The 26303-nt window shown below is 42.1% G+C and overlaps 2 protein-coding genes across 3 annotated transcripts; one reads left to right on the forward strand and one right to left on the reverse strand.

Moving 5' to 3' along the window:
- On the forward strand, window positions 1–10432 carry LOC131993536 (protein NLRC3-like). Of its 2 annotated transcripts, XM_059359492.1 has the most exons (7): window positions 1–225; window positions 1764–2048; window positions 2527–4321; window positions 4413–4586; window positions 4775–4936; window positions 5216–5262; window positions 7609–10432. In XM_059359492.1, exons 2-7 carry the CDS (start codon window positions 1772–1774, stop codon window positions 8199–8201), a joined length of 3048 nt encoding a protein of 1015 aa, XP_059215475.1. In that variant the 5' UTR covers window positions 1–225; window positions 1764–1771; the 3' UTR covers window positions 8202–10432. The 2 variants fall into 2 exon arrangements, with proteins under 2 accessions (XP_059215475.1, XP_059215476.1); XM_059359493.1 differs by lacking the exon at window positions 5216–5262 and having other exon boundaries at window positions 7609–7741.
- A 2459-nt stretch (window positions 10433–12891) lies between these two features.
- On the reverse strand, window positions 12892–23783 carry LOC131993585 (high-affinity choline transporter 1-like). The gene is made up of 8 exons (XM_059359554.1): window positions 23600–23783; window positions 20557–20673; window positions 20127–20282; window positions 16224–16372; window positions 15932–16075; window positions 15069–15222; window positions 13853–14070; window positions 12892–13591 (listed from the first exon to the last, which is right to left on the reverse strand). The coding sequence occupies exons 1-8, from the start codon at window positions 23781–23783 to the stop codon at window positions 13031–13033; spliced, it is 1683 nt and encodes a 560-aa protein (XP_059215537.1). The 3' UTR covers window positions 12892–13030.
- Between the last annotated feature and the right edge of the window lie 2520 nt (window positions 23784–26303).

Consider the following 26303-nt stretch of genomic DNA (forward strand, 5'->3'; position numbering starts at 1 on the left):
TTCTGTAGCTTCTTCGATGGTTCGTGGGCACCATCTAGTGGACAGACAGTAGAACTACACCACCTGGTAACGCGTCACTGTGAAGTGTTGAGGGTGTGACTTCCTCAACTCAGACGCTGAAACACACCAGGAAGAAGAAACAAGCAGCTTCTTGTCTGACAGAGTTTTTCCTCCACACATGAAGGTGGAAAGTGTCTGTAAGTGGACCTGAAGTGAGTTCAGCAGGTGAGAATCCTTTATAGACAGATATCGATAGAGGAATCTGTAAATGTTTCCTCATCAGGATACTTTGATCACATCGTGCTGTTGAACTGCCAGAACTTCCTCTTCTGTCTTCCTCCAGACTGGTTGGTCTCTGGCTTGCTGTTGTCATGTTATCTCAGCTTGTGAGGGCTCCAGCGAGGGTCTTTATAGGGACCCAGCAGGATCTCATGTGCTGTTAGATGCATCGTTGGTGTTGTGTGATGTCATTTCTAATTAAACACACGTCTGTCAGCTTGCATTCAGTTCAGAGCCTGGCATTCACCTAAAGCCTTCTAGGAGCTGATTAAAATGCTTATTGTAGGTTCATCTGCTCATTAGATTCCAACATCGGATGACTATATTTTAATAGTGAGCTCTCAACCTTCTGCCTTAGAAAAAACATCGTCGGACAACAGTTGACATGGAGTTGTAGGGCGGGGGGAGTGTGTGTGTGTGTGTGTGTGTGTGTGTGTGCTCTGTCAGTGCCATCACAGAGTTTGTGTGTCGCTTCCTCTTCTCTGCTCACAGCTCAGATCCACTTGGCTCAGCCGTGTTTATATTCCTCTTTTTTACATTTTTTTTTCCTCTCACCTCAATCTCTTTTACTGTCGGATTAGCCTACAGCAATACAGTGTGTGTGTGTGTGTGTGTGTGTGTGTGTACAACATGGCCACATGACAAACAGACAAAAGAGGATAAAACAAAGATGTCAGAAAGAGGGAAAGATGATTTTTGTTCGGGTGTTGAGGTCAGAACAAAGAACCATGAGCCATGAACTTTGAACTCTTCTTTAAAAGTCAAGTTGGCCATGTTAGTTGGCATGCAAGATGCTGCATATGTGTGTGAGTGTGTGTGTGTGTGTGTGTGTGTGTAAATCAAGCATAGTTAACAGTGTGTAACCTGATCAAGAATGGGAATGCAGGCGTCAGCATGGCGACTGTCTGAGTCGGTCATAGAGATGAAAGCGAGTGGAGCAGTCCAGGTAGGAGAGGTCCAGAGAGGGAAGGGCGACCCTCTGTGGCTACGACCCGTTCTCTGAAAGTCCCAGCAGAGAAAGAGAGGGAACAATGGGAGTCTTGGGATTTTATAACAAGCACCCCTTTTCAACCAAAGCAATTCCAGGGCTGGTTCACAGTTGGTTCAACGTGTGAATCAGCTCTCAACCTGCTAGCTTTTCCACAGGCTCTAGAGCCACGCCATCACGTCACTGTTTACTTCTGTAAATAACAACAACAACAGCAGACCACATCGTCTCTTTACGAATGTCGCTGCAGGCTTTGAGCCCACGTTGGCGTCCAAACACGACATGTACAACACATCTGTGCTGCTCATCTTGACTGCTATGGATGGAGATTAAATTCTTATAAACACTAAACGTAAGATGTTAATGTCTTGACTTTGTTTGTTTGTCTCTCCTGATGATGCGCCGCTGCTTAAAACTAATGGAACCATCTTTCTCATAATGAAGTCTTTATTTTAAAAGTAACTATTTCCTCTTGGTATCTTTTGGCTCTTTGCAGGGAGAAAAATGACGACACCTCGAGGGGTCCTCTTAAGAACTTTAAAAGATTTGGGAGATAAGGACTTTGAAGAATTCAAGTGGTACCTGCAGCAGCAGGGGGAGCTAGATGGCCACCCAGAAATCCCAAAGAGTCAACTGGAGAATGCAAACCGGATGGAAACCGTGGATGAGATGTTTAGGTTCTACAGTGAAAAAGCGACTGACGTGGCCAGAACAGTTTTAGTGGCGATGAATCAGAATGAACTAGTGGAGAAATTACCAGAAACCTGCTTCAAACTCGAAGGTAAGTCAGAATCATTATTCATTATAAAGATGGATGTAAAAAGGTTGAAGTTGTAGGTTACAGAGACTTTAACAAACTCTCTCTGATCTACAAATAGACATTTCATGTCTTGTTGCACTATGGATTATAGAACAAGCGCCCAAAAACACATCCAGCAGAGAAATAAAATGAAAGTCTCTCAGAGAACAAAAATGATGAACCTGAGGCAGACAATTCTGTTTTTAGTTGCTTCCAGCTGGTTAAGATGGGCACACACTAGAGTCACTGTAAGTTTTTCTTGGCCAACATTACTTCCCTCGATAGGACTCGAACACCGTCTGGTTTCTCTGGAGACCATCTTTTCAGGAACTACTGTAGTTATTAATCAAGCTGAACAGATTTCACACATAAAGAAATGTGTACACTTGTTAGACAACAAATTCATGACTCACATTCACTGTTACAAACCCTCATTGGTTTCTTTGTTCTCTTCATTCAGAGATTCTTCCTCGGTGCCAGCCAAAACTCAAATCCAATTTAAAAAAGAAGTTTGAGTGTGTGTTTGAGGGGATCGCTAAAGCAGGAAACCAGACCTTTCTGAATCAGATCTACACAGAGATCTACATCACAGAGGGAGGGACTGCAGAGGTCAATGATGAACATGAGGTCAGACAGATTGAAACAGCATCCAGGAAACCAGACAGACCAGAAACAAGAATCAGACTAGAAGACATCTTTAAAACCCCACCTGGAAGAAATAAACCAATCAGAACAGTGCTGACAAAGGGAGTGGCTGGCATTGGGAAAACAGTCTTAACACAGAAGTTCACTCTGGACTGGGCTGAAGACAAAACCAACCAGGACATAATGTTCATATTCCCATTCACCTTCAGAGAGCTGAATGTGCTGAAAGAGAAAAAGTTCAGCTTGGTGGAACTTGTTCATCACTTCTTTACTGAAACCAAAGCAGCAGGAATCTGCAAGTTTAAAGAGTTCCACGTTGTATTGATCTTTGACGGTCTGGATGAGTTTCGAGTTCCCCTGGACTTCAACAACACTGAGACCCTGACTGATGTCACAGAGTCCACCTCAGTGGATGTGCTGCTGACAAACCTCATCAGGGGGAAACTGCTTCCCTCTGCTCGCCTCTGGATAACCACACGACCTGCAGCAGCCAATCAGATCCCTGTTGACTGTGTTGACATGGTGACAGAGGTCAGAGGGTTCACTGACCCACAGAAAGAGGAGTACTTCAGGAAGAGATTCAGAGATGAGGAGCAGGCCGGCAGGATCATCTCCCACATCAAGACATCACGAAGCCTCTACATCATGTGCCACATCCCAGTCTTCTGCTGGATCTCTGCTGGAGTTCTGGAGGAGCTGATGGAAACCAGAGAGGGAGGAGAGCTGCCCAAGAACCTGACTGAGATGTACATCCACTTCCTGGTGGTTCAGTCCAAAGTGAAGAATGTCAAGTATGATGGAGGAGCTGGGACAGATCCACACTGGAGTCCAGAGAGCAGGAAGATGATTGAGTCTCTGGGAAAACTGGCTTTTGATCAGCTGCAGAAAGGAAACCAGATCTTCTATGACTCAGACCTGACAGAGTGTGGCTTCGATATCACAGCAGCCTCAGTGTACTCAGGAGTGTTCACACAGGTCTTTAGGGAGGAGAGAGGACTGTACCAGGACAGGGTGTTCTGCTTCGTCCATCTGAGTGTTCAGGAGTTTCTGGCTGCTCTTCATGTCCATCTGACCTTCATCAACTCTGGAGTCAATCTGATGGCAGAAGAACAATCAACCTCCCGGTGGTCTGAACTGTTCGGGGGCAGATCAACACATCTCTACCAGAGTGCTTTGGACAAGGCCTTACAGAGTTCAAATGGACACCTGGACTTGTTCCTCCGCTTCCTCCTGGGTCTTTCTCTGGAGACCAATCAGAATCTCCTACGAGGTCTGCTGACACAGACAGGAAGTAGCTTACAGACCAATCAGGAAACAGTCAAATACATCAAGAAGAAGATCAGTGAGGATCTGTCTGCAGAGAGAAGCATCAACCTGTTCCACTGTCTGAATGAACTGAATGATCGTTCTCTAGTGGAGCAGATCCAACAGTCCCTGAGATCAGGAAGTTTCTCCACAGATAAACTGTCTCCTGCTCAATGGTCAGCTCTGGTCTTCATCTTACTGTCATCAGAAACAGATCTGGATGTGTTTGACCTGAAGAAATACTTTGCTTCAGAGGAGGCTCTTCTGAGGCTGCTTCCAGTGGTCAAAGCCTCCAACAAAGCTCTGTGTGTACAGAAGTAGTTGGATTCATGCGCCTTAACTTTAATACTTTGCTCTCTTTTTAACTTACACCTTTCTTTGTTATTGTGTCTCCAGTCTCAGTGGCTGTAACCTGTCAGAGAGAAGCTGTGGAGCTCTGTCCTCAGTCCTCAGCTCCAAGTCCTCCAGTCTGAGAGAGCTGGACCTGAGTAACAACGACCTGCAGGATTCAGGAGTGAAGAGGCTGTCTCCTGGACTGGAGAGTCCTCATTGTAAACTGGTAACTCTCAGGTCAGGATTCAGCATTTTATTCAGCCAATGTATATTATCAATGAATGGATATCATTGATGGATAAACTTGTGACTTGAAGATGTTTTTAGTTTCTTTCTCTTTCCATCAGCATGTTGTATTTTTCTCTCTGTGGATGGACTTCATATGGACTTCATAGATAACAGGATGTGTTGTTCTGTGTGTTCAGTCTTTCTGGCTGTCTGGTCTCAGAGGACGGCTGTGCTTCTCTGGCCTCAGCTCTGAGATCCAACCCCTCCCATCTGAGAGTCCTGGACCTGAGCTACAACCATCCAGGAGACTCAGGACGGATGCTGCTGGAGGATCCACGCTGCAGACTGGACACTCTCAGGTAGGACAGACAGAGAGGACAATTTCAGGTAGGACAGACAGAGGGGACACTATCAGGTAGGAAAGACAGAGAGGACACTCTCAGGTAGGACAGACAGAGAGGAAACTCTCAGGTAGGACAGACAGAGAGGACACTCTCAGGTAGGACAGACAGTGAGGACACTCTCAGGTAGGACAGACAGAGGGGACACTGTCAAGTAGGATGGACAGAGGGGACACTGTTGACAGACAGACAGTAATATAATAATAAATGTAGAGAATAACGGCATCCTCCTTTCAGGGCGGAGCCTGCTGGAGTCCACTGGATGACATCAGGTCTGAGGAAGTGTAAGTGTGTTTAAACATCACAACACATACACAGGAGATCTATAGGGGACAGGAGATCTATAGGGGACAGCAGATCTATAGGGGACAGGAGATCTATAGGAGACAGGAGATCTATAGGGGATAGGAGATCTATAAGACACAGGAGATCTATAGGGGACAGGAGCTCTATAGGAGATAGGAGATCTATAGGAGACAGGAGATCGATAGGTGACAGGAGATCTGTAGGGGACAGGAGATCTGTAGGGGACAGGAGATCTATAGGGGACAGGAGATCTATAGGAGACAAGAGATCCATAGGGAACAGGAGATCTGTATGGGACAGGAGATCTATAGGAGACAGGAGATCTGTAGGGGATAGGAAATATATAGGAGACAGGAGATCTGTAGGGGACAGGAGATCTATAGGAGACAGGAGAACTATAGCGGACAGGAGATCTATAGGGGACAGGAGATCTATAGGAGACAGGATATATATAGGGGACAGGAGATCTGTAGGGCAAGAGATCTATAGGGGACAGGAGACCAACAGGTGACAGGAGAACTATAGCGGACAGGAGATCTATAGGAGACAGGAGATCTATGGGGGAAAGGAGATCTATAGGAGACAGGAGATCTGTAGGGGACAGGAGATCTATAGAAGACAGGAGATCTATAGGTGACAGGAGATCTGTAGGGGACAGGAGATCTATAGGTGACAGGATATCTATAGGGGACAGGAGATCTATAGGTGACAGGAGATCTGTAGGTGACAGGAGGTCTATAGGGGACAGGAGATCTGTATGGGACAGGAGATCTATAGGAGACAGGAAATCTATAGGGGACAGGAGATCTATAGGGGACAGGAGATCTGTATGGGACAGGAGATCTATAGGAGACAGGAGATCCATAGGAGACAGGAGATCTGTAGGGGACAGGAGATTTATAGGGGACATGAGATCTATAGGGGACAGGAGATCTGTATGGGACAGGAGATCCATAGGAGACAGGAGATCTATAGGGGACATAAGATCTTTAGGAGACAGGAGATCTGTATGGGACAGGAAATCGATATGGGACAGAAGATCTGTAGGGGACACGAGATCTGTAGGGGACAGGAGATCTGTAGGGGACAGGAGATCTATAGAAGACAGGATATCTATTGGTGACAGGAGATCTGTAGGGGACAGGAGATCTATAGGTGACAGGATATCTATAGGGGACAGGAGATCTATAGGTGACAGGAGATCTGTAGGTGACAGGAGATCTATAGGGGACAGGAGATCTGTATGGGACAGGAGATCTATAGGAGGCAGGAAATCTATAGGGGACAGGAGATCTATAGGGGACAGGAGATCTGTATGGGACAGGAGATCTATAGGAGACAGGAGATCTATAGGAGACAGGAGATCTGTAGGGGACAGGAGATCTGTAGGCGACAGGAGATCTATAGGTGACAGGAGATCTATAGGGGACAGGAGATCTATAGGTGACAGGAGATCTACAGGGGACAGGAGATCTGTATGGGACAGGAGATCCATAGGAGACAGGAGATCTATAGGGGACATGAGATCTTTAGGAGACAGGAGATCTGTATGGGACAGGAGATCTGTAGGGGACAGGAAATCTGTAGGGAACAGGAGGGGTTTGATAATAAGGACTAGATAATGATGATGAATCATCAAAGGTGTTTCAGGGTTCTTGCCTCATTGTGTCCCATCAGTTGCTGTAGTCAGGAGGTGGAGCTAAATAAAGGGGACTCGCCAGACAACAGCAACACATTTTTTCCACATGCTCTCTATCACCATAAATTTAAATTTTTTTGATGGGAGCCACTTCATCAAGATTGCAGATCGGAGATGGCAGCCACATAAAATCTATGGTAGCTAATCCGCACTCTCCAGTGAACATAGATTCCAAACATCAGGATTTCGTGCTGCAGCACTTGAAGCGAGTTGCCTACCAGTCTGGGTGAAGATGAACATCTCTATTTGATCAAATAATCATCTAGTGATATTCTCAATAGCTTTCAATGATTCCTTGACCCATAAAATGTAGATATTGACACCAAGATTGACCTTCTGAATGGCTTGGAAGATATATTGGTATATTTATATATAGATATATATCTCATAGACTTTATATGGCTGCCATCTCCGATTTGCAATCTTGATGAAGTGGCTCCAATCTAAAATTGAAACTTATGGAGCATGTGGAAAAAATGTGATGCTTTTGTCCGGCGAGTCCCCTTTATTCATAAATCTGGTTTTAAGCCGCCTGACTACTGCTGAATGTTTGATGGATAACATCAGCGTGATGTTGCTCTGCTGTCATCAGGTTCTAACTGCTGCTGGTCTTTTTCTCCATCAGATCGTTGTGAACTCACAGTCGACACAAACACAGTCAGCAGGAGGATCAAACTGTCTGACAACAACAGGACGCTGACATATCAGAAGGAGGAGTATCAGCCGTACCCTGATCATCCAGACAGGTTTGATCTCTGGCGTCAGCTGCTGTGTAGAGATGGTCTGACTGGTCGCTGTTACTGGGAGGTCGAGTGGAGCGGAGATGTTAATATGTCAGTGAGTTACAGAGGAATCAGACGGACAGGACACTATTATGAGTGTCTGTTTGGATTAAATGATCAGTCCTGGAGTCTGTGGTTCCCTGGTGGTCGTGTTCCCACTGTCAGGCACTATTATAGAGGAACAATCTCCGTCATCAAACGCTCCTTCTTCGAACATGCCCGTCACATCGCCATCTCCTTCTACAGCCGCCACAACCCCCCCTCTGGTAGAGTAGGAGTGTATGTGGACTGTCCTGCTGGCATTCTGTCCTTCTACAGAGTCTCCTCTGGCTCTCTGATCCACATTCAGACCGTCAACACCACATTCACTGAACCTCTTTATCCTGGGTTTGGGTTAGAGTCTCCTGGTTCCTCAGTGTCTCTGTGTCGTCTGTGAGAGGACAGACTGTCGCCTCCTGTTTTTTTGCTTTTTTTTTACGTTTAACTCACTGTAGCCTTGTGTTTCCCTGCAGTATATAAAATCTACAGTTGAAACCAGAAGCTTACATACACTATATGAAAAGACGCATATGCTTTTTTTCTGACTGTCTGACATGAAATCATACAATCACTTTTCCTGTTTTATGTCCGTTAGGATTACCAAAATTATTTCTATTTGCTAAATGCCAGAATAATGAGAGAAGGATTTTTTAAATAAAATTTTTATTACTTTCTTGAAAGTCATAAGTTTACGTACATTTCATTAGTATTTGGTACCATTGCCTTTAAACTGTATGACTTGGGCCAAACATTTCGGATATCCTTCCACAAGCTTCTCACAATAGTTGGCAGGAATTTTGGCCCATTCCTGCTGACAGAACAGGTGTAACTGAGCCAAGTTTTTAGGTCGCCTTGCTCGCACATGCCTTTTCTGCTGTGCCCATAAATTTTCAATAGGATTGAGATCAGGGCTTTGTGATGGCCACTGCAAAACATGACTTTGTTATCGTTAAGCCACTTTGTAACCACTTTGGCAGTATGCTTCGGGTCATTGTCCATTTGGAAGACCCATTTGCGCCCAAGCTTTAACTTCCTGGCTGATGTCTTGAGATGTTGCTTCAATAATTCCACATAATGTTCTTTCTTCATGATGCCATCTATTTTGTGAAGTGCACCAGTCCCTCCTGCAGCAAAACAACTCCACAACATGATGCTGCCACCCCCGTTTTTCACAGTTGGGATGGTGTTCTCAGGCTTACAAGCTTCCCCCTTTTTCCTCCAAACATAACGATGGTCATTATTGCCAAACAGTTCGATTTTAGTTTCGTCAGACCACAGGACATGTCTCCAAAAATTGAGGTCTTTGTCCCTGTGTGCATTTGCAAACTGTAATCTGGCTGTTTTATGTTTCTTTTGGAGTAATGTCTTCTTCCTGGCAGAGTGGCCTTTCAGCCCATGTCTCAGGACTCGTTTCACTGGATAATGACACACTCTTACCAGCTTCAGCCAGCATCTTCACAAGGTCTTTTGCTTTTGTTCTTGGGTTGATATGCACATCCCATGGTGTTTATACTTGGGTATAATTATTTGAACAGATGAATGTGGAACCTTCAGGCATCTGGAAATTGCACCCAAGGATGAACCAGACTTGTGCAAGTCCACAATTCTCTTCCTGATATCTTGGTTGATTTCTTTTGACTTTCCCATGATGTTACACAAAGAAGCAGTGTGTTTCAGGTGTGCCTTAAAATACATCCACAGGTGTGTCTCCAATTAACTCTAATGTTGTCAATAAACCTATCAGAAGCGTCCAAAGACATGACATCATCATCTGGGCTTTCCAAAATTGTTTCAAGGCATAGTGTGTGTTTAGTGTATGTGAACTTGTAAAAAAAAATCCTTCTCTCATTATTCTGGCATTTAGCAAATAGAAGTAATTTTGGTAATCCTAACGGACCTAAAACAGGAAAAGTGATTGTCTGATGCCATTTCCCAAATGTTTTATTGATAAAACTAACCCTCTTGTATAATACCTTCACATATTTGACCTGTTTTTTACTTGGTAGATTTTCATTCTTTTTACTATTATTTTTTCTATTAACACTATTACTGACGTATAGTTGATTTCATGGACTTAGTTACTTTCCAAATGTTGCAGCTGGTAAAATAATGTAATGCCTTTATAAGCTGCTGCTGGATTAAACTGTAATAATAACTTTATTATGATTATTATTGACTATATTTAGTTTGAATAATCTGTAAAGTAACTAAAGCTGCCAGATAAATGTAATGAAGTATTAAATACTGTGACTACAGGAGAGTAAATGTACTCAGTTACTTTGCTGCTCTAATAAAAATCACAATAACGTTAAACTGTCAAACTGAATAAAAACTTCTTTCATTGGAATCTCAATATTTTCACATATTTCATCCAAACATCTCAGATTTCCTGCAGAATAAAGGTTGAGATCATTTAAAGTTTCTGTCAGATGAAACTGTTGTAAAATGTTGAACTATGAACTAGTTTGTTTGTCCCGGAGCTCTGCGAGCCGTCAGCGTGCGGGACACAGCTGAGCTCTCGGAGGCTCCTGGCGGCGGCGGCAGGCGGAGCAGCTGAACGGTTTCTCCCCGGTGAGAACCAGCCGCTGACTCTTCAGGTTGTTCTTCTGACTGAACTTCGTCCCGCAGACCTCGCAGACGTACGGCTTCTCGCCGCTGTGCGTGCGCTCGTGCAGCTCGGCGCTCGCCTGCGTGGCGAAGGTTCTCTGACTCTGAGCGCGGCCACTCGGAGGTTTGGCCGCGCCGGTGCGTCTTCAGGTAGGCGGGCAAGCTGTAGGCCGCACACGTCGCAGTGGAACGGTTTGTTTTCCGTTTATTTCGGTCAATACATGTCATTAAAACAGAAGTAACAAACCAGAAAAAAACATTGATCAAAGTAAACAGAGAAAGAAAATTGATAATAGCCATTTGGACCGAAAAGGCTGAAGCAGCTTATTACGCCTGTTACAACTCAAGTTAAATTAAAAATTAGAAATGTACAATCTGTTAATTTAATTTATTAATAAAAGAAATAAGCTTTCACAAAAGAGAGAAAAGAAAGAAGCTGCTGTATTTTTCTTTTTCTTTTTTTCTTCCTAACCCTAACCCCTCCCCTTCCTTCCTCTTCTCCTTTCCCTTCTTCCTCCTTTCTTCCTTAAAAAAGAAGAATAAGAAGAAAAGAATATATAATCAAATAAAAAAATAAAAAAAGACAATCAAACATACAGAACAAAACAAAAGAAAAATAGTGGCCCCATATCACGTGTCACCACTCATTACTCTCACTTATATAAATTAATCATCCTGTTTTTAAGTACTTTTTTGAATAAGTTAATGGTGTTGCATGTTTTTAAGTCTTTCTCCAATTTTTTCCATAAATTAACAGCTGTTAGCGTGGTGCATCGTGATTTGGTGTTGGTTCTGGTTTTTAACTTTATAAATATACACACCCCTCTGAAATGATAATGGCTTTGTCTTAGATTGAACATGTTCTGAATAGAGTCAGGCAGCATGTTGGTGGCGAGCTGTAGCCGCGGTCGCACACGTCGCAGCGGAACGGTTTGTTGGTGGCGTGCAGCTGCAGGTGAGTCTTCCCACACTCTGAGCTTTCTCCTCGCCGTGAGCCAGCCGGTGGCGTTTCAGCGACGTGGACGAGAAGAACGTTTTCTGCGCTCGCCGCAGCCGTACGGTTTCACCAGCAGCGCTCCGTGCTGCCACGGGGGCTACTGCCGGTGTGTGTACACTATGATGAGATTCTTCAGAGATTTCAAACAATTAATACTAGTAATGTTATGATACTATATAATATACAAGGAGCACACCTACAACAAGCATTCCTTTACAAGTATTTATTTATACAGCAACCTATGACCTTTAACCTCAAAATGTGTGTGTGTGTGAAACATTTGTATTTGGAGGAGTGTGCGCACTTACGTGCGCATTTGTCTGTGTGTCAAAATCACATAAAGTGTGTGTGTGTGTTTGTGTGTGTGTCTGTGTGTGTGTAAAGCATGTGTATCTGGAGGAGTGTGCGCGCTTATATCACTAATATCCCAAACTCCCCACACTTAAAAGTAAAACAGTCCAGTGGTTAACTTAATAACTAGCGTGACATTGTGAGGATATCTACAACCCTGTATCCAAAAAAGTTGGTACACTTTCTATAACTGAAATGAAACAGAATAGATCATTTTGACATATTTAATTGAAAACTGTATAAAAACAAAAATTATTATTGTTACAAAGGACACATTTTTATCATTTATTGTAAATATAGACTCATTCTGAATTTGATGCTTGCAACACGTTCCATATAGTTAGGACAGGGGCATGTTTATCAGAGTGTTACATCAGCTTTTCTTTTAACTCAGTTATTGTTTTTATACTGAGGACACTGATTATTGCATTCTATTTGATTTTCATTTTACGCAGCATGCCAAATTTTCGATGGAATCATTGGTCTACTCAGGACTAGTTAGGGCCCGAGTGCTAAAAGCAGTGCAAGAACGAGAACGCCTTGTATTTTAATGAACTTATTCTAAAGGTTTAACCTGATAGTGCAAAGTGTGTCGAGGTGCAAGGGCCCGTTCTTTGCTGCTGGCAGCTTTAATTTGTTTTGCATTTCATATGTAATATAATCCAATTGTTGCTTCCTTACAAATAATAAAAAACATCAGTCATTATCCAAGCCTTTTTCAGCCTTGGTTGACCAATCCAGGGAGCATGTAGGGTGTTGTTGATTAGTGTCTGGCTGATGTCCAATGAGGATAAACACCCACATCTTGGCTTTGAATGACTAGCCCATTGTTCAAGTCAAGTTCAAACCATCACTTGGCAAGATGTGAATTATTTCTCATTTTGGTTTGTTTGTTGGTGAGAAGGTGTTACCTCCTTATTTATGATGACAGGATCATGGGCTGTTACATTTATATCCTGAGGCAAAAGATGGTGCATTTGATTTTGTCTGGATGGTAGTCTGGACAGTTGGATGGAAGACTGAAATGCTGCATAATTAATGTTTGATGATGTCTTTAATAATAAATCTGAATCTCATTTGTTTGGTGTTAATAGTTGTTGTTTTTTTTTTTTTAGGACAAGGATTTGAAGGTCCACAAAATCATCTTCATCTCAAATAGTAGATACGAATGCTTTGTCATGGTCCTCTGCATCTGATGCACTTTGAGCTTCTCACTTTTATTTACTAAATGATGCTTTAAGAGAACAGATGCTGCTGTACACACAGGAGCACTAACAGCTTGTGGTGTTCATTGGCTCTGATTCCTCCGTCTGAACGTTGTTTCTCTTCAGTTTATCCTTCTCACTGTGTTCTGTGGCTCCATCTACTGGTGTCAGTGGTTGTGGTGAGTTCTGCCCTTTCACTTTGAACACATCCCACTTCTCAGGAAGTCTGCCTTTGTTGAAGAGCACAGAAGCCAGGTAGGAGAACAACAAGATGGCAGCAATGGCAGACAGCATGGAGATGGTCTTAACTGGAGAGTACTGGACATAAACACCGTCCTCAAGAGTGCATCCTGGGAAGTGTATGACTGGTGCTAAGCCTAGTGATGGGTCTCCACTGAGCAGTCTGACTACGACTCCAACCACAAAGCCCATAACAGCCCCGTAACCATTGGAGATGTTGAAGAAGAGCACGCAGAACAGCTGAGGAAATGTTACAACGTAGGCTACTTCAGCACCGATGAACCAGAACAACAAGGCACTGTTGTTCAGGCTGGTGAGTGATGAACCAACCAAGCCCACGACCAACACAGAAGCACGGATCACCCACTGAGTCTCTCTGTCTGAGGCCTGAAGAAGAACATAGAGAGGAAGTAGAACAGGTAAACAGTAAGTGATTCATACTGTCCTGCTTTAAAATAACTCTCACTGCTTTTTTAGTCTAATTATCCTCTTCTTCCTAGATTGTTTCTCCATCATGCCACTTAATTCCATTTATATTTTACTGGTCAACGTTCCATGTATTTCAAATCACACATCATTCACAAGAGCAAATAGTATATTTCTTTTTTGTGATGAACCAAACTAAAAGAAATGAGTGTATTTTTTCACCTGAGGCCTCAGGATGTTCTTGTATATGTTGGAGGTGAAGACAGAAGCTGCAGAAAGCAACGCAGAGTCACATGACGACATCACAGCAGCAGCAACACTTCCAGTACCAATAATGGCGACTAAAGATGGAGTGAGGTGCTGCAGGGTGATGGGCAGAACTAGAGCTGCTTCTCCACGTTCATATGGAGATGGAGAACCATAGGTAGTGAGGTTCCAGTCTGAGGCATGGACACAAAAAAGAGGAAAGACTGTCATATGGTAACATACTGTTTCATTACTCACATACTATTGCACAACACATAAAAAGTATTCAATAACAAAAAAATATATTTTTTTTACCACAATAGATGTTGGTTGAGTTATGGCGATGTCGGTCAGTCAGTTCATCTTGAACTTCGATGGATTATCAAAGCAAATATTGAATTGTCAATGTATTTATATCATCAGTCCTGGCCTAGGCAGGACTTTAGATGGTGCTTAAATTCCATTGCCAATTTACGTGTACTGGGACATGGAGTAGCCAGTCAGTGCAAGCTGGTGGGGGTTCAGGGGGGCATGACCCTCTGGAGAAAATGATTGCTGAAAAAGCCCAAATTTGGTGGCCTCTCACATTTAATAATGCCACAATTCAATCATATACACTGATCTTAATCATTGCAAATATTAATGAGTTTGGCTACCTGATTGTAAACATGTAGGGAGTTATTGTAAATGAGAATAAGGGTTCTTGTGTGTTTTATTTAAGGGATCGTATTTTTAAAGCCTTTTAGTTCTGTAGTGGATTCTGTTAACACATCAGACACACATGTCTTCTTATTGTGAACTCCATTCCAGTAGGTGGCAGTGATGCCAACCTCCAAAAAACCCAAAGAATAATAAGAAAAAAAAGTAGAGAGAAAGAAGCACGAAATGGGAGCTCAATTGTAATTGAGAAATAAAAAAAGATGTATTCTTTTGAATGTATCGTTCGCCAACAACACATCACTTAAATTCAGTTCAATGTGAATAAAAAATTGGATGTCAAGCCATGTCCTGGTACTAAAGGGGCTTTGCCTCTCCACAAAGAGACCAGCTGTGACACCAGAGCCTCACTAAAAGACACTTCAGCAGAGGGAAAGGTGGCCACAGACCTTTCAGATGGGCAGTTTTCCTTCACTGATCAGAATGTAGACATCACTTTTCACAGTTTATTCCACTTTGTAGCAGTTGTTAATACCTGTAGATGCAGCGGCTGCCCCAAGTAGTATAGGTGGTATCCCGAGTATAGGTAAGATGAAAGCAGCAACTAAGCATGTGAGCTTGGCTGTGGCTGTGGAAGATGCAGACAAGGTCCTCTGGTAGACACACTGATATCCCAAAGTCCCCAGTGTCTGAAAATAAAATAGTGGAGTGCTTAACTCAATCACTAATGTAACATTCTGAAGATGTTTCCAAAGAGGTTGGTACACTGTATAAAACTGAAATGAAACAGAGTAGATTATTTGCTTAATAAATTGACATATTTCATTGAAAACTGGATGACGACATATTTAATGTTATATTCAGTGCTGGACAACGATCAGATTTTTCATCATGATTACTCGCATTGTTATGTGCAAAATTCAATATTGAATTCCCAAGTAGAGTATTGTGCAGTTTAACTGCAAGTAGAGGAATTGTTCCCAAGCCCATGAAGTAATGTTCTTTTTACAATCATGTTGTTTTCTAATGCAGTGCTGCCTAAGGGATTGAAGGTTTGTTATTGTTAATCATGGTACTACCAACTGAGTGTGGAATGTACCAAAAAGGTGTTTTTTGAGTGTTCAGCAACTTTCCCGGTTTCTGTTTCCCCTGGCCATTTTTTTAATGTGTTGCTGGAATCAAATTCAAAACAAGCATATCACTGCAACAAATAACTAAGAGAGTAAACCATTTAATATATTGTCTTTGTGAAAGACAATATAATTAGCAAATTATTGTATTCTGTTTTCTTTGTGTTTTAAAAAGGTCCCCAACATTCTTGTGGAACAAGGGATCTATCAGGACTAGTTTGAATTGCATTTGATACTAATACTGGAGGTATGACTGTTGCTCCCTTACAAAGAATAAGAATTCATCAATCATTATCCAGGCCTTTTTCGGCCGTGGTTGACCAATCCAGGGAGCATGTAAGGTGTTGTTCTTCAGAGTCTGGCTGATGTCCAAAGAGGATGGGTTCATCAACACAAAGGGGACACAGATCCACTGCAGAAAGAATAAAAAGAAAAGAAAGACATGGACACATACAAAAAAAAGTTCTTATGAGGTCTTGAGCCCTTGTACATTAAAGTTTTCTTTTTCTAAATAAATAAAAGGGATGACACTGTTAAATTTAAAAGTACAGCAAACTCACCAAGCTGACGAATATAAGGACAAGCTGTATAATATCTGTGTAGGCCACAGAGTAGAGACCTCCCAGCAGTGTGTAGGTGATGGCCACAGCAGCAGAGATCCAGATGCACAAAGTGAAGGACAAATCCAGGATCACACTCATGGTTCCTCCTGTTAAACACAGTGCATCAAAGACTTTGACAGTAGACTTGGTGCTAATTGGATGCCAAGCTGGACTGATTGCCTGTTTTCCTGCTGCAACTTGCCTAGCTTTTTCTCCAGCTGTTGAAGCTCTGAGGGGAACAAGCTTTTGCCATTTTAGCTCCAAAACTTTGGAATTGCGGCTGCACATCAGACAGGCCTCCTCACTGTCTCAAATCTCTTCTTAAAACCCACCTCTTCTCATTTGCTTTTAACACCACGTAGAGTGTTGATTTTATGAAGATTTTATGTTGATTTTATGATTTTACAATTTTTTGTTTTTATTTGTATACATGCATATTTTATTTTGTGCGGGCAGTACATTTTACATTTTATTTTATTTATTTTTATCCCATTTTTAATTTATTTTATCTTATTGCATCTTACTGTTCTATTGTTTACTACATCTCTTTGTATTGTGTTATGTATTTATTGTTTGTGCAGCACTTTGGAAACCTTGTGTTTGCTAAAATTATATATTAACCCTGTAAAACCCAGATATAGAAAAACGCAAAAAAAATTTTTTTCAACCATTAAGATGTTGTTGTAGGAGGCCTTTGGGGGTGAAAATGGAGTGTTTTCAAAAATTTTATGTTTTAGTAAGTTTTTACGGAAACGTTGTAATATTGCAACGTTGGGCTTAATGGGTAGCAGAATCTCCTGTATTTCCACTCATTGTCTGAACAACAGTACAGAACTAAGGATTCATTTGCAGGGTTTTGCTTTTCCCAAACCAGTATATAGCATGAATAATAATCTTAGTCATGTTGTTATGAAGTGTGATTTATTCAAACAAGCACTTTGACATTTATTTACATTATTTACATTTTAAGTTGCAGTCAGTTGCAGTGATAGTCCCAGAAGCAGTTCTTGTCCTCTGAAAAGCAGAGGCGGACATCACACTTGCTGCATTGGGTATTTGTATACCCTTTACTGCAATGTCTGCAGCGTCCTCTTGTCGTCTTGTATGGAAAGTGTCCAGTGAGGTCTATGCGCACATCCAGAGGGGGGTGTGCACGTGTTTTTTTTGGAGGAGGGACCGTTTGGACTCCCATCACCCAAGGATGGTCTCTTTACAGCATCCGAAGGGCTCCCTGCTGCGTCTGGGCTCCTGTTGCCTGCCAATGGCCGTCCTCTCTTTGGAGTTTTGGGTGCTGTGCCCACCTGATTAGGAAAAAAAAGAATAAATATATCAATTTATATACATCTCAAATACGCATGAAGATACCAGTCAAATATATCACAAACAAGGTCACATCACTCTCTCCGTTTTGGACGATGGAAATTACGTCCTGCACACTGTATCAAGGATCTCTCTTTGCTGGTGGCATTCTGAAATGGAAAAAATAAAATTGAAACAAATGTACACTGTATATACAAATAGCACACATGCTTACTAGATTCCGGATGACGAGCAGGAAAGATGGGGTGGTGGGGAGACTGATTTCATTTTGAAGTGTTTACACATTGCACTGAAGTAGCCAATTCACACATTTCACAGGCCATACAATACTGTATGATTGACCTATCGTAGACTGTGATCATCATCCTAATAGGAATGCATGTAGCCTCCACCTTACAACCACACCTTACATTCCTGAACATTAGCACCTGTTCCAGAACAATGCAACAAGTGCACCAGGAGCATCCCCCACAACTGCTTTGACTATGAATTGATGGGAGCATTTTCTTATCAATAGAGACTAAGACAAAGGGCAGACATGCACAAACAGAATTTCTTTGGTAAAAAGTCCTGCATTCTGTGATAAGGAGAAAATACGGAGAGTGTTGAAGGTGGTTAAAAATCATTATAAGTAAATGAAAATGTTTAGATACAGCAATATATCTTTGCACTTTAGTTTCTAATACAATAAATATGTAATCCAATATAAGGCTCAGGCTAGAATGTGTAAATCATGTGTAGTTTAAAGTTATATTGTAAACATTTTAATTGAAGTTCCTCTCAAGACATTCCTCTCAAAAACAGGGCTGTTTTGACTACCACTCTGACCCAACGTTGTAATATTGCAACACTTATAAAACAAGCTCTAAATAAAATGTAGGGCACATTTTCCACAAACACTACATATGTTCATGTTCTAGACACTGTAATAAACACAAAAAAAAATATTCAAAGCATTTTACTTACTTGAATCAGATTAATCCAGTCCAGTAAATCGAAGGGATGTTGCTCGATCAAAAAATTGGAAGTTGTGTGACTTCTTGACCCTAGGGCGGGCCGTATATACAAATGTTGGATCCAAACGCATTGTGAGAACAAACAATAGGACCCAATGATCATGTTAATGTGGTTGAACCAAAAAAAAAAAAAAATTTAGAGGTTTTTTTGGGGATAACCAAAATTGTTGTAATTCTGCAACACTGGGTCTTACAGGGTTAATCCACTATATAAATAAAGTGGATTGGATTGGATTGGATTGCCATTTGCTTAGTTCCTACTTCTTTTAAAAAGATGATAACTATTGTCACAATGAACAATGTGGATTCTCTTCTCTAGTAGCCTTTTGAAAAACAACAACAAAAAAACAAACAGATTCCCCTCAGAGCCCTACAACGGCTTATTAGGGCCAAGTAGATTTGCCGCTTTTAATCTCATCAATCTGCAACTTTTTCTCATAGATTTGTCACTTTAAGTCTCATAAATGTGCAACTTTGAAATTTTAAATTAAAATAAAATTACAACTTTTCTCTTGAAATATTAGCCCCTCCCCTAACTGCTTGTTATTTTAACCTTTCCACATTTTAAACAGTCTTTCCACATTTCAAGCATCTTTCTGAGAGGACGTCCCAAGAACTAGTTTAGTTGTTTTGCCTGTCCTGCTTGTCTGTCGCTGTCTTCAGCCTCCGATTATTTCCGCCAGGCCATGGACTCTCCACTCTCCGCCCAGACCTGCCGTCCTCTAACCATCTCCTGCTGGTCCTGATCACTCAACATCCTGTCCCACAACACTCTTGTTCCCACCTTCACTCATCAGCTCTGCAGTTTATAACCAGAACTTTTCTGAAAGCTCCTTAACCCTTAAAAACACTCTAGTTTACTGCAGCGTATCTTAACTTTAACACTTATCTGCTCTACTCTACTGCCCTTACTTTTTAACTACGCAATGTTTGACTTGTGCTTTTTATTATTTTATCTCTTTTCTTATCCTGCTGTATCTTGTTTTATCTTTTTTGTATTTTTATTTTCTATTTTCCTGTTTTAATTGACTGTTTTTCAAGTGTGTCTTGCTGTTTTAATGTTTATGTAAAGCACTTTGAATTACCTTGTGTTGAATTGTGCTATACAAATAAACTTGCCTTGCCTTATCCTCTGTAGCATTTTTTACAATTTTTAATTTGCAACACAGCTAAATTGGGTTTGCAAGGCAGAGCCAAGATACCTAAACTGACAACACATATAAATGGGGAATTGAGCTGTATATAGGTTGAGGAGGACAGGAATGTTCCCAGTGAGATAACCACCAGTTTCAACCTATGTGGCAAATGTAATCTAGACCATTATGTCAAATTGTGTCATATCTACACACAGTTGATAGGAATTTACATCATGGCTACATTTATTTCAGTTTCAATTTAAAGTATTGCTAACACAGATACAAAAGTATGTGCGTATGTAAGTAAAGTGCATACTTATTGTAAGTCGCTTTGGACAAAAGCGTCTGCTAAATGACATGTAATGTAATGTAATACTTATATAACTTACCTAAACCAATTAGTATTGTGGACAACCAGAGCAGATCCATAACAAGTGAAGCCAGGCTCAGTCCAGCTGTTACTGCTTTTCCATACTTTGCATAAATAGGATCCAGCATCGTTACACACTTCCTGTCTCTCATTGGCTTTGCAAACACGAAGCCAGCTTCATTTAAAAGAGGACAGAATATATCACAATTAAAGAAAGTCATCAGGTGAGGGGGAAACACCAAAATAATAGAAAGGAAAAATGTCATGTAAGGTGTCTGTGAAGGTTCCCAATCATGCTAAAGGTTAAGTGCTAGGGTAGACAACTGGACTTGTGTTGGACTTAAAACTATTATGATTACATTAACTCCTGTTTTTGTTCAAAGATTGTCAAACAATATTTCTTTCATCACAAACATTAAGCTTCCTGGAAGATGAGATTGTATACATACCAAGAATGAAACATGAGCTGTATGCTGACATCATCACCAGGGCCCAGGTTAGTCCCATAGAGGGCGTGTACACCATCTCTGCTGTGCCTACAATGAACCCTCCTCCCACCCACGTAGCTGCAGGATGGATTCACACACAGCAAGTAACTCAGTGAACAGTAGGACAGGTAACTAAAGGTTTGATGATAATTCATGATGATAACGACAAACGAGCAAAGGACCCTGAGGAGCTGCAGCTGCGGGTGGTCGAAGGGAAGGCTAAATGTGGAGGGAAGGACCAAAAGCAAACTAGCACTGCGCAAGAAGGTCAGACAAGGAGAAGTCAGAGCCAGATTGAGCACCACAGCGTTACTGATTTCACTGTTGCTGATGGTCACATGGAGGCGGAGCAGCCAACAACATTTACATTTAGTCATTTAGCAGACGCTTTTATCCAAAGCGACTTGCAGGAAGAATAAAAACAAACAATAAAGGTATAGTGCAAAAAAAGAGCTATTAGTGCATCAATAAGTGCTAGTGAGGATTCTTTAAGGAGTAGAGTTGTGGTGTGGTCTAGGAGAGAAGATGCTCTCTGAAGGTCTTCAGGAGGTTCTAAAGGTAGAGAGGGACGTTCCTGCTCTGGTAGGAACTGGTAGTGGTTCCACCAGCGGGGAACAAGAAATTGAAAGAGTCTGGATTGTCTTGGACCAACAGGGGGCAGAGCCAGAACCGTTCATTGGAAGAGCACAACGGTGGTGAGGTAGCATATGTCTGAATCAGGTTCAGGTAGGTAGGAGCAGTACCGGAGACAGCTCTGTAGCAGCATTAGAGATTTGAATTTGATGCGGGCTGCAACAGGTAGCCAGTGGAGCTCAATGAGCAGCGGTGGGACATGTGACCTGCTGGCTGTTTGTAGACCAGGAGCACCGCCGCGTTCTGGATCATCTGAAGCGGTTTTACTGAGCAGGCTGGCAGCCTGTCAGGAGGGTTTACAGTAGTCAAGTTTTGAGATGACAACAGCTTGTGTCAACATGCGTACAACCCGGAGTGTGAGCGTCACACAGAGACATCCAGCAGCAACCCCACAAGACAAGCAAGGGAGAGACCAACCAGACATGCCAAAGTAAAATGGCCAAAAGCTATTGAAATACCGACGTGGGAAAGCTTTGAACGGGATCCGCACACCATCCTTGAGAACTCGCTACGAGGCAACACGATCACCAAACTAAACCTCTTTGGCAGCATTGTCTATGGGGAGGGAAAGGAAAGGTTTGGGGAGGTGATCCAGAGAAAGAACATCCCTAGGGAGGCGGGAAGGCGTGAGCAAGAGATCCTCAAGCTTGCAAAGGAGAGGAGGCTGGAGGAGGAGGTCCTGGAGGAAAGCAGACGAGAAGGAGAAGGAGGGTCTGAAAGTGCTGTAGGACCAGATCAGAAGCAGGCTTGCAACCTTCTTTCGGGATCAACGAGAAAATTATAAATATTAGAAATAAAATTCACTATCTCCTATTGTTATACTGTGGATTTTTTTTTTCTTCCTCTTCCGGACACAATTTCGTCCCGCTACTAAAATTATATATCAAAACGTGCGGTTTGATCGGGATCGGTGTGCTATTGCTTTTCTCTACCGAATACGAAATTATATCTCTCTCTCTCTAATGTCCCAATACTACATGACACAAGCTTTTATTTTCCCAGAGTCCTCCACTTTTCTCTGCTCTCTCTTCAGGGTGTGGAGCTGTGGTCCTGCTCCATCACTCCTGCTGGTCTCACTGCCGTGGATCTGGTTCCTCTCCTGGTCCACTCACCATCACCACTGGCCAATGGAGGAGCTGCACCTCCTGCTGCTGTCTCCTCCCAGAACTCCTGCTCCTCTCTGTCTCCTCCCAGAACTCCTGCTCCTCTCTGTCTCCTCCCAGAACTCCTTCATCCTCTATCTCCTCCATTCTACTCTGTTGTGCTGTACAACACCATCTATTGACGTCTGTCCGTCCTGGAGATGGATCCTCCTCTGTCGCTCTCCCTGAGGTTTCTTCTTCTTTTCCCCTGTTAAAAGGGTTTTTTGAGGAGTTTTCCCCTGTTAAAAGGGTTTTTAAGGAGTTTTTCCCTGTTAAAAGGGTTTTTAAGGAGTTTTTCCCTGGCCGATGTGAGGGTCTAAGGACAGAGGATGTCGTACCATGTACAGTCTGTGAAGCCCTTTGAGGCAAATCTGTGTTTTGTGATTTTGGGCTATATAAATAAAATTGACTTGACTTGACAATGATAATAAATGTTACACAAGTCTCAATTTAAACAAAAAAGAAACATTTATTAACAAAACAAACAAAACATACAGCAAAACATGCTTTCCATAACAGTTGGATAGTAAACAATGTGTATGGTGTTCTAGGCCTGGAGCTGGTGGCGCCTCAGATGATCCACATATTTGATGTGTTTTTCTTGTTTCTGGTATCAGCAGCAGCTCACCAGAGAATGGAGATGTTGCACCGAGCCTTGCCTGGTGTTGGCTCAGTGAAATGGGATCATTGATTGATCGGCGAACGCACATATCGGCCAATGCCTATACAGTTAAAAAATGCGCTTCCATCTATATCTTGATGAATGAGTTTCAGTGGGATCACCCCATGATGATCACATCGTATTATCATGGCAGTTATTAAACTATAACTGACATAAACAAAACAAAATTGGTTTTTCCTGCGTGCACAACAGAGCAACGGATTTTACTGCTTGAATTTAAACAACAGTTACAAATATCTTGCTCATCGTGGTTCATAATAAGGCCAAAGCAGAGAACAGCCGTACTTGCAATCATTTGTTTGATACCACTATACATATATGGAAATTGTATTAAATGGAATTAAATTCACAAGTATAAATTTGGTAAATTATAAAGAAAGTATCACTTTTTGAGCAGAAGATTCTACAGTACTGACTGACAGTTCCCCTCCTTGTTTGTCGTTTATATTGTGTTTTTTTTCTTATTCATGTGCTGGTTGCAGTTTTATGTTGCTGTCGAGTGGTGTGAACAAAATGAATGAAAAATGAATATATTTCCTCTCCTCACCTGTCGTTGTGAAGACCCCCACCACCAGGTTGATGCTCCGGTTCCCCAGCAGGGTCATCTCCATTTCTGTGGCTGAACTTTTCTTCTGTTCCCTTTTGGACTTTAAAGAAGCCCAGATGCCGGTCCCAAGGACCAGCAGGTAGAAAAACACCATCGCTACCACTCCTGGTATGTTAACAGCCATGTTAGAGATCCACTGACTGGCTGAGGAAGGGTAGAGACTCCTCCTTAAAGTTACATTTACACCTAGGTGAAATAGCTGTTTAGAGTATTATACTATGCTGTGACAACCTAGCAGAGGACAAACAGGAAAAACAGCAACCTCCTCCATTTGAAACATACATAAACACATACATTGAGTGATAGCTGTTTACACTGTTACCTGCCAGAGGGCTGGTTCTGTGTTTTTCTGCCTCTCCTCCTCTGATTCCTTCCCAAGTGCTAACAAGCTGATTGGGATCCACCTGGAAAGCTGACTTCCATCTTTTGAGCTGGCCAATCAGAGGTGTTGTTGTAGGTTGGAAATGCTACATGTTTAGTTTTTTATTTAAACAGACACCGCCTCTATTTTTTGTAATAACTGAACTATTCCAACATTCACAATGCAGACTTTACATCAAGGTAAAACACACTTGCGTCAGTAGATGGTGCTCTGGCGCTGCTGTGGATCCACTAGGGAGACGATAGCAACAGGCTCAGAAATAAACAAGCTCTGGCATGAGAAAGACACTAACTTTGGTCCTCTCTCTATCAATCCACAGGTACTGCAAAACTCATTTTTTCTATCTTTACTTGGTTCTAAAACTAATGTGAATGCATTATCAATTGTCTGTAATGTTTTAAAATGATTTTGAGATGTGTCTTAAGTGTAGCATGTCTCGTTTTGCAGCTAATTGTCACAACGTGCTTTGTCATGCTGAGTGGTTCTTCCATGAATATAAGGTTCATGCAGTAGTTTTGTAAAGTGTAAGTAATGGCCGTATTATTTGGTAACGTCAGAAAATGTGTTCTAAATCTTGTGAAGCATATGTACTCAGAAATAAACAAGCTATGGCATGAGAAAGATGCTAACTTTGGTCCTCTCTCTATCAATCTACGGATTTATGTTGTGGAAAATCTTAACAGACGACAAAAGTTTCTTAGAAAGACAGCCCTGTGCGGGATTTATTGAAAGTATCAAAAAACAGATAGAATACTTAAGATACACAAACAGGTCCTTGGTTCGAACAGCAACTGCATAGTTTTCCTATTTCTGTCACAGTATACCTAATGTTCGTGGGTCAGGTCTCATGATTTCCAGTTATTGTTCCAAATGGTGCAGTGAGATTTCCTAAATCAGAGCTGCTCTGATCCAAACAAGCAGGAGTTTCCTATAAAGAGACTGAGACTGTTGGTCAATTTCTGTGTGTTTGTCAAATCATATATGATGCATTTTTAAACTGCTATATGTCTGATATTTTAACACATCTTCAAATTAATTCATAACACAGTGTTAACTCTCGTGGTGACACAGGACTCCCTAGCCAGAACCAGCTCTGTAGACCAGAACCAGCTCTGTAGACCAGAACCAGCTCTGTAGACCAGTCTGATCATCTCTGTGTGTGATGCTGCCTCCCCAGCAGACTGCAGCATAAAACAACACACTACCACCACAGACTGATAAAACATCTGCAGCATCACTACACATGTCCAGAGATCTGAGCTGAGAGAAGAAAAAGAGGAGGCTCCGCCCCTTTTTGTAGAGAGCGTCTGTGTTTAGGGACCAGTCCAACTTATTCTCCAGGTAAACACCTAGATACTGAGAACCTGGCACCACCTCCATGTCCACCCCACAGGTATTCACTGGCTGAAGGGCTATTCTTATTATCATTATTGTCTATTATTATAAGTAGTAGTAGAACTATTATCATTGTTAGTATTATTGTTGTTATTAGTATTATTGTTGTTGTTAGTATGGCCAACCTGCGGCGCCACCGTCTCGTCCACTCGGGCCACGGCGCCTTCAGCTGCGTCGTGTGCTGCTGCAGCTTCACGCAGCTGAAAGCCTAAACATCCACCGGGCGTTCATCTGCAACTCCTGCAGGAAGACCTTCAGGCAGCACGGAGCGCTGCTGGTCCACAAGCGCAGCCACGCCGGTGTGAAAGCGTACGGCTGAAAGCGCGGAAAACGCAGAAAACGGTTCTCCTCGTCCAGGTCGCTGAAACGCCACCGGCTGGCTCACGGCGAGGAGAAAGCTCAGAGTGTGGGAAGAGCTTCAGCAGCGCGGCGTCCTGAAGACTCACCTGCAGCTGCACGCCACCAACAAACCGTTCCGCTGCGCCGTGTGCGGCCGCAGCTGCAGCTCGCCACCAACAACATGCTGCCTGACTCTATTCAGAACATGTTCAATCTAAGACAAAGCCATTATCATTTCAGAGGGGTCTGTATATTTATAAAGTTAAAAACCAGAACCAACACCAAATCACGATGCACCACGCTAACAGCTGTTAATTTATGGAAAAAATTGGAGAAAGACTTAAAAACATGCAACACCATTAACTTATTCAAAAAAGTACTTAAAAACGGGATGATTAATTTATATAAGTGAGAGTAATGAGTGGTGACACGTGATATGCGGCTACTATTTTTCTTTTGTTTTGTTCTGTATGTTTGATTGTCTTTTTTAATTTTTTTATTTGATTATATATTCTTTTCTTATTCTTC

This window comes from Centropristis striata, chromosome 20 (genome assembly GCF_030273125.1).
Source record: "Centropristis striata isolate RG_2023a ecotype Rhode Island chromosome 20, C.striata_1.0, whole genome shotgun sequence".
In the NCBI taxonomy this organism is placed as follows: Eukaryota; Metazoa; Chordata; class Actinopteri; order Perciformes; family Serranidae; genus Centropristis; species Centropristis striata.

Excerpts from the sequence above, each read along its gene's own strand:
- LOC131993536 (XM_059359492.1), top strand. The coding sequence starts at position 1,772 with ATGACGACACCTCGAGGGGTCCTCTTAAGAACTTTAAAAGATTTGGGA. Across the intron at positions 4,322-4,412 it reads AAAGCCTCCAACAAAGCTCT|TCTCAGTGGCTGTAACCTGT; the intron begins GTGTGTACAGAA and ends TTGTGTCTCCAG. Across the intron at positions 5,263-7,608 it reads GACATCAGGTCTGAGGAAGT|ATCGTTGTGAACTCACAGTC; the intron begins GTAAGTGTGTTT and ends TTTCTCCATCAG.
- LOC131993585 (XM_059359554.1), bottom strand. The coding sequence starts at position 23,783 with ATGGCTGTTAACATACCAGGAGTGGTAGCGATGGTGTTTTTCTACCTG. Across the intron at positions 20,283-20,556 it reads CAGCTCATGTTTCATTCTTG|CTGGCTTCGTGTTTGCAAAG; the intron begins GTATGTATACAA and ends TTTTAAATGAAG. Across the intron at positions 16,373-20,126 it reads CACAATACTAATTGGTTTAG|GAGGAACCATGAGTGTGATC; the intron begins GTAAGTTATATA and ends TGTGTTTAACAG.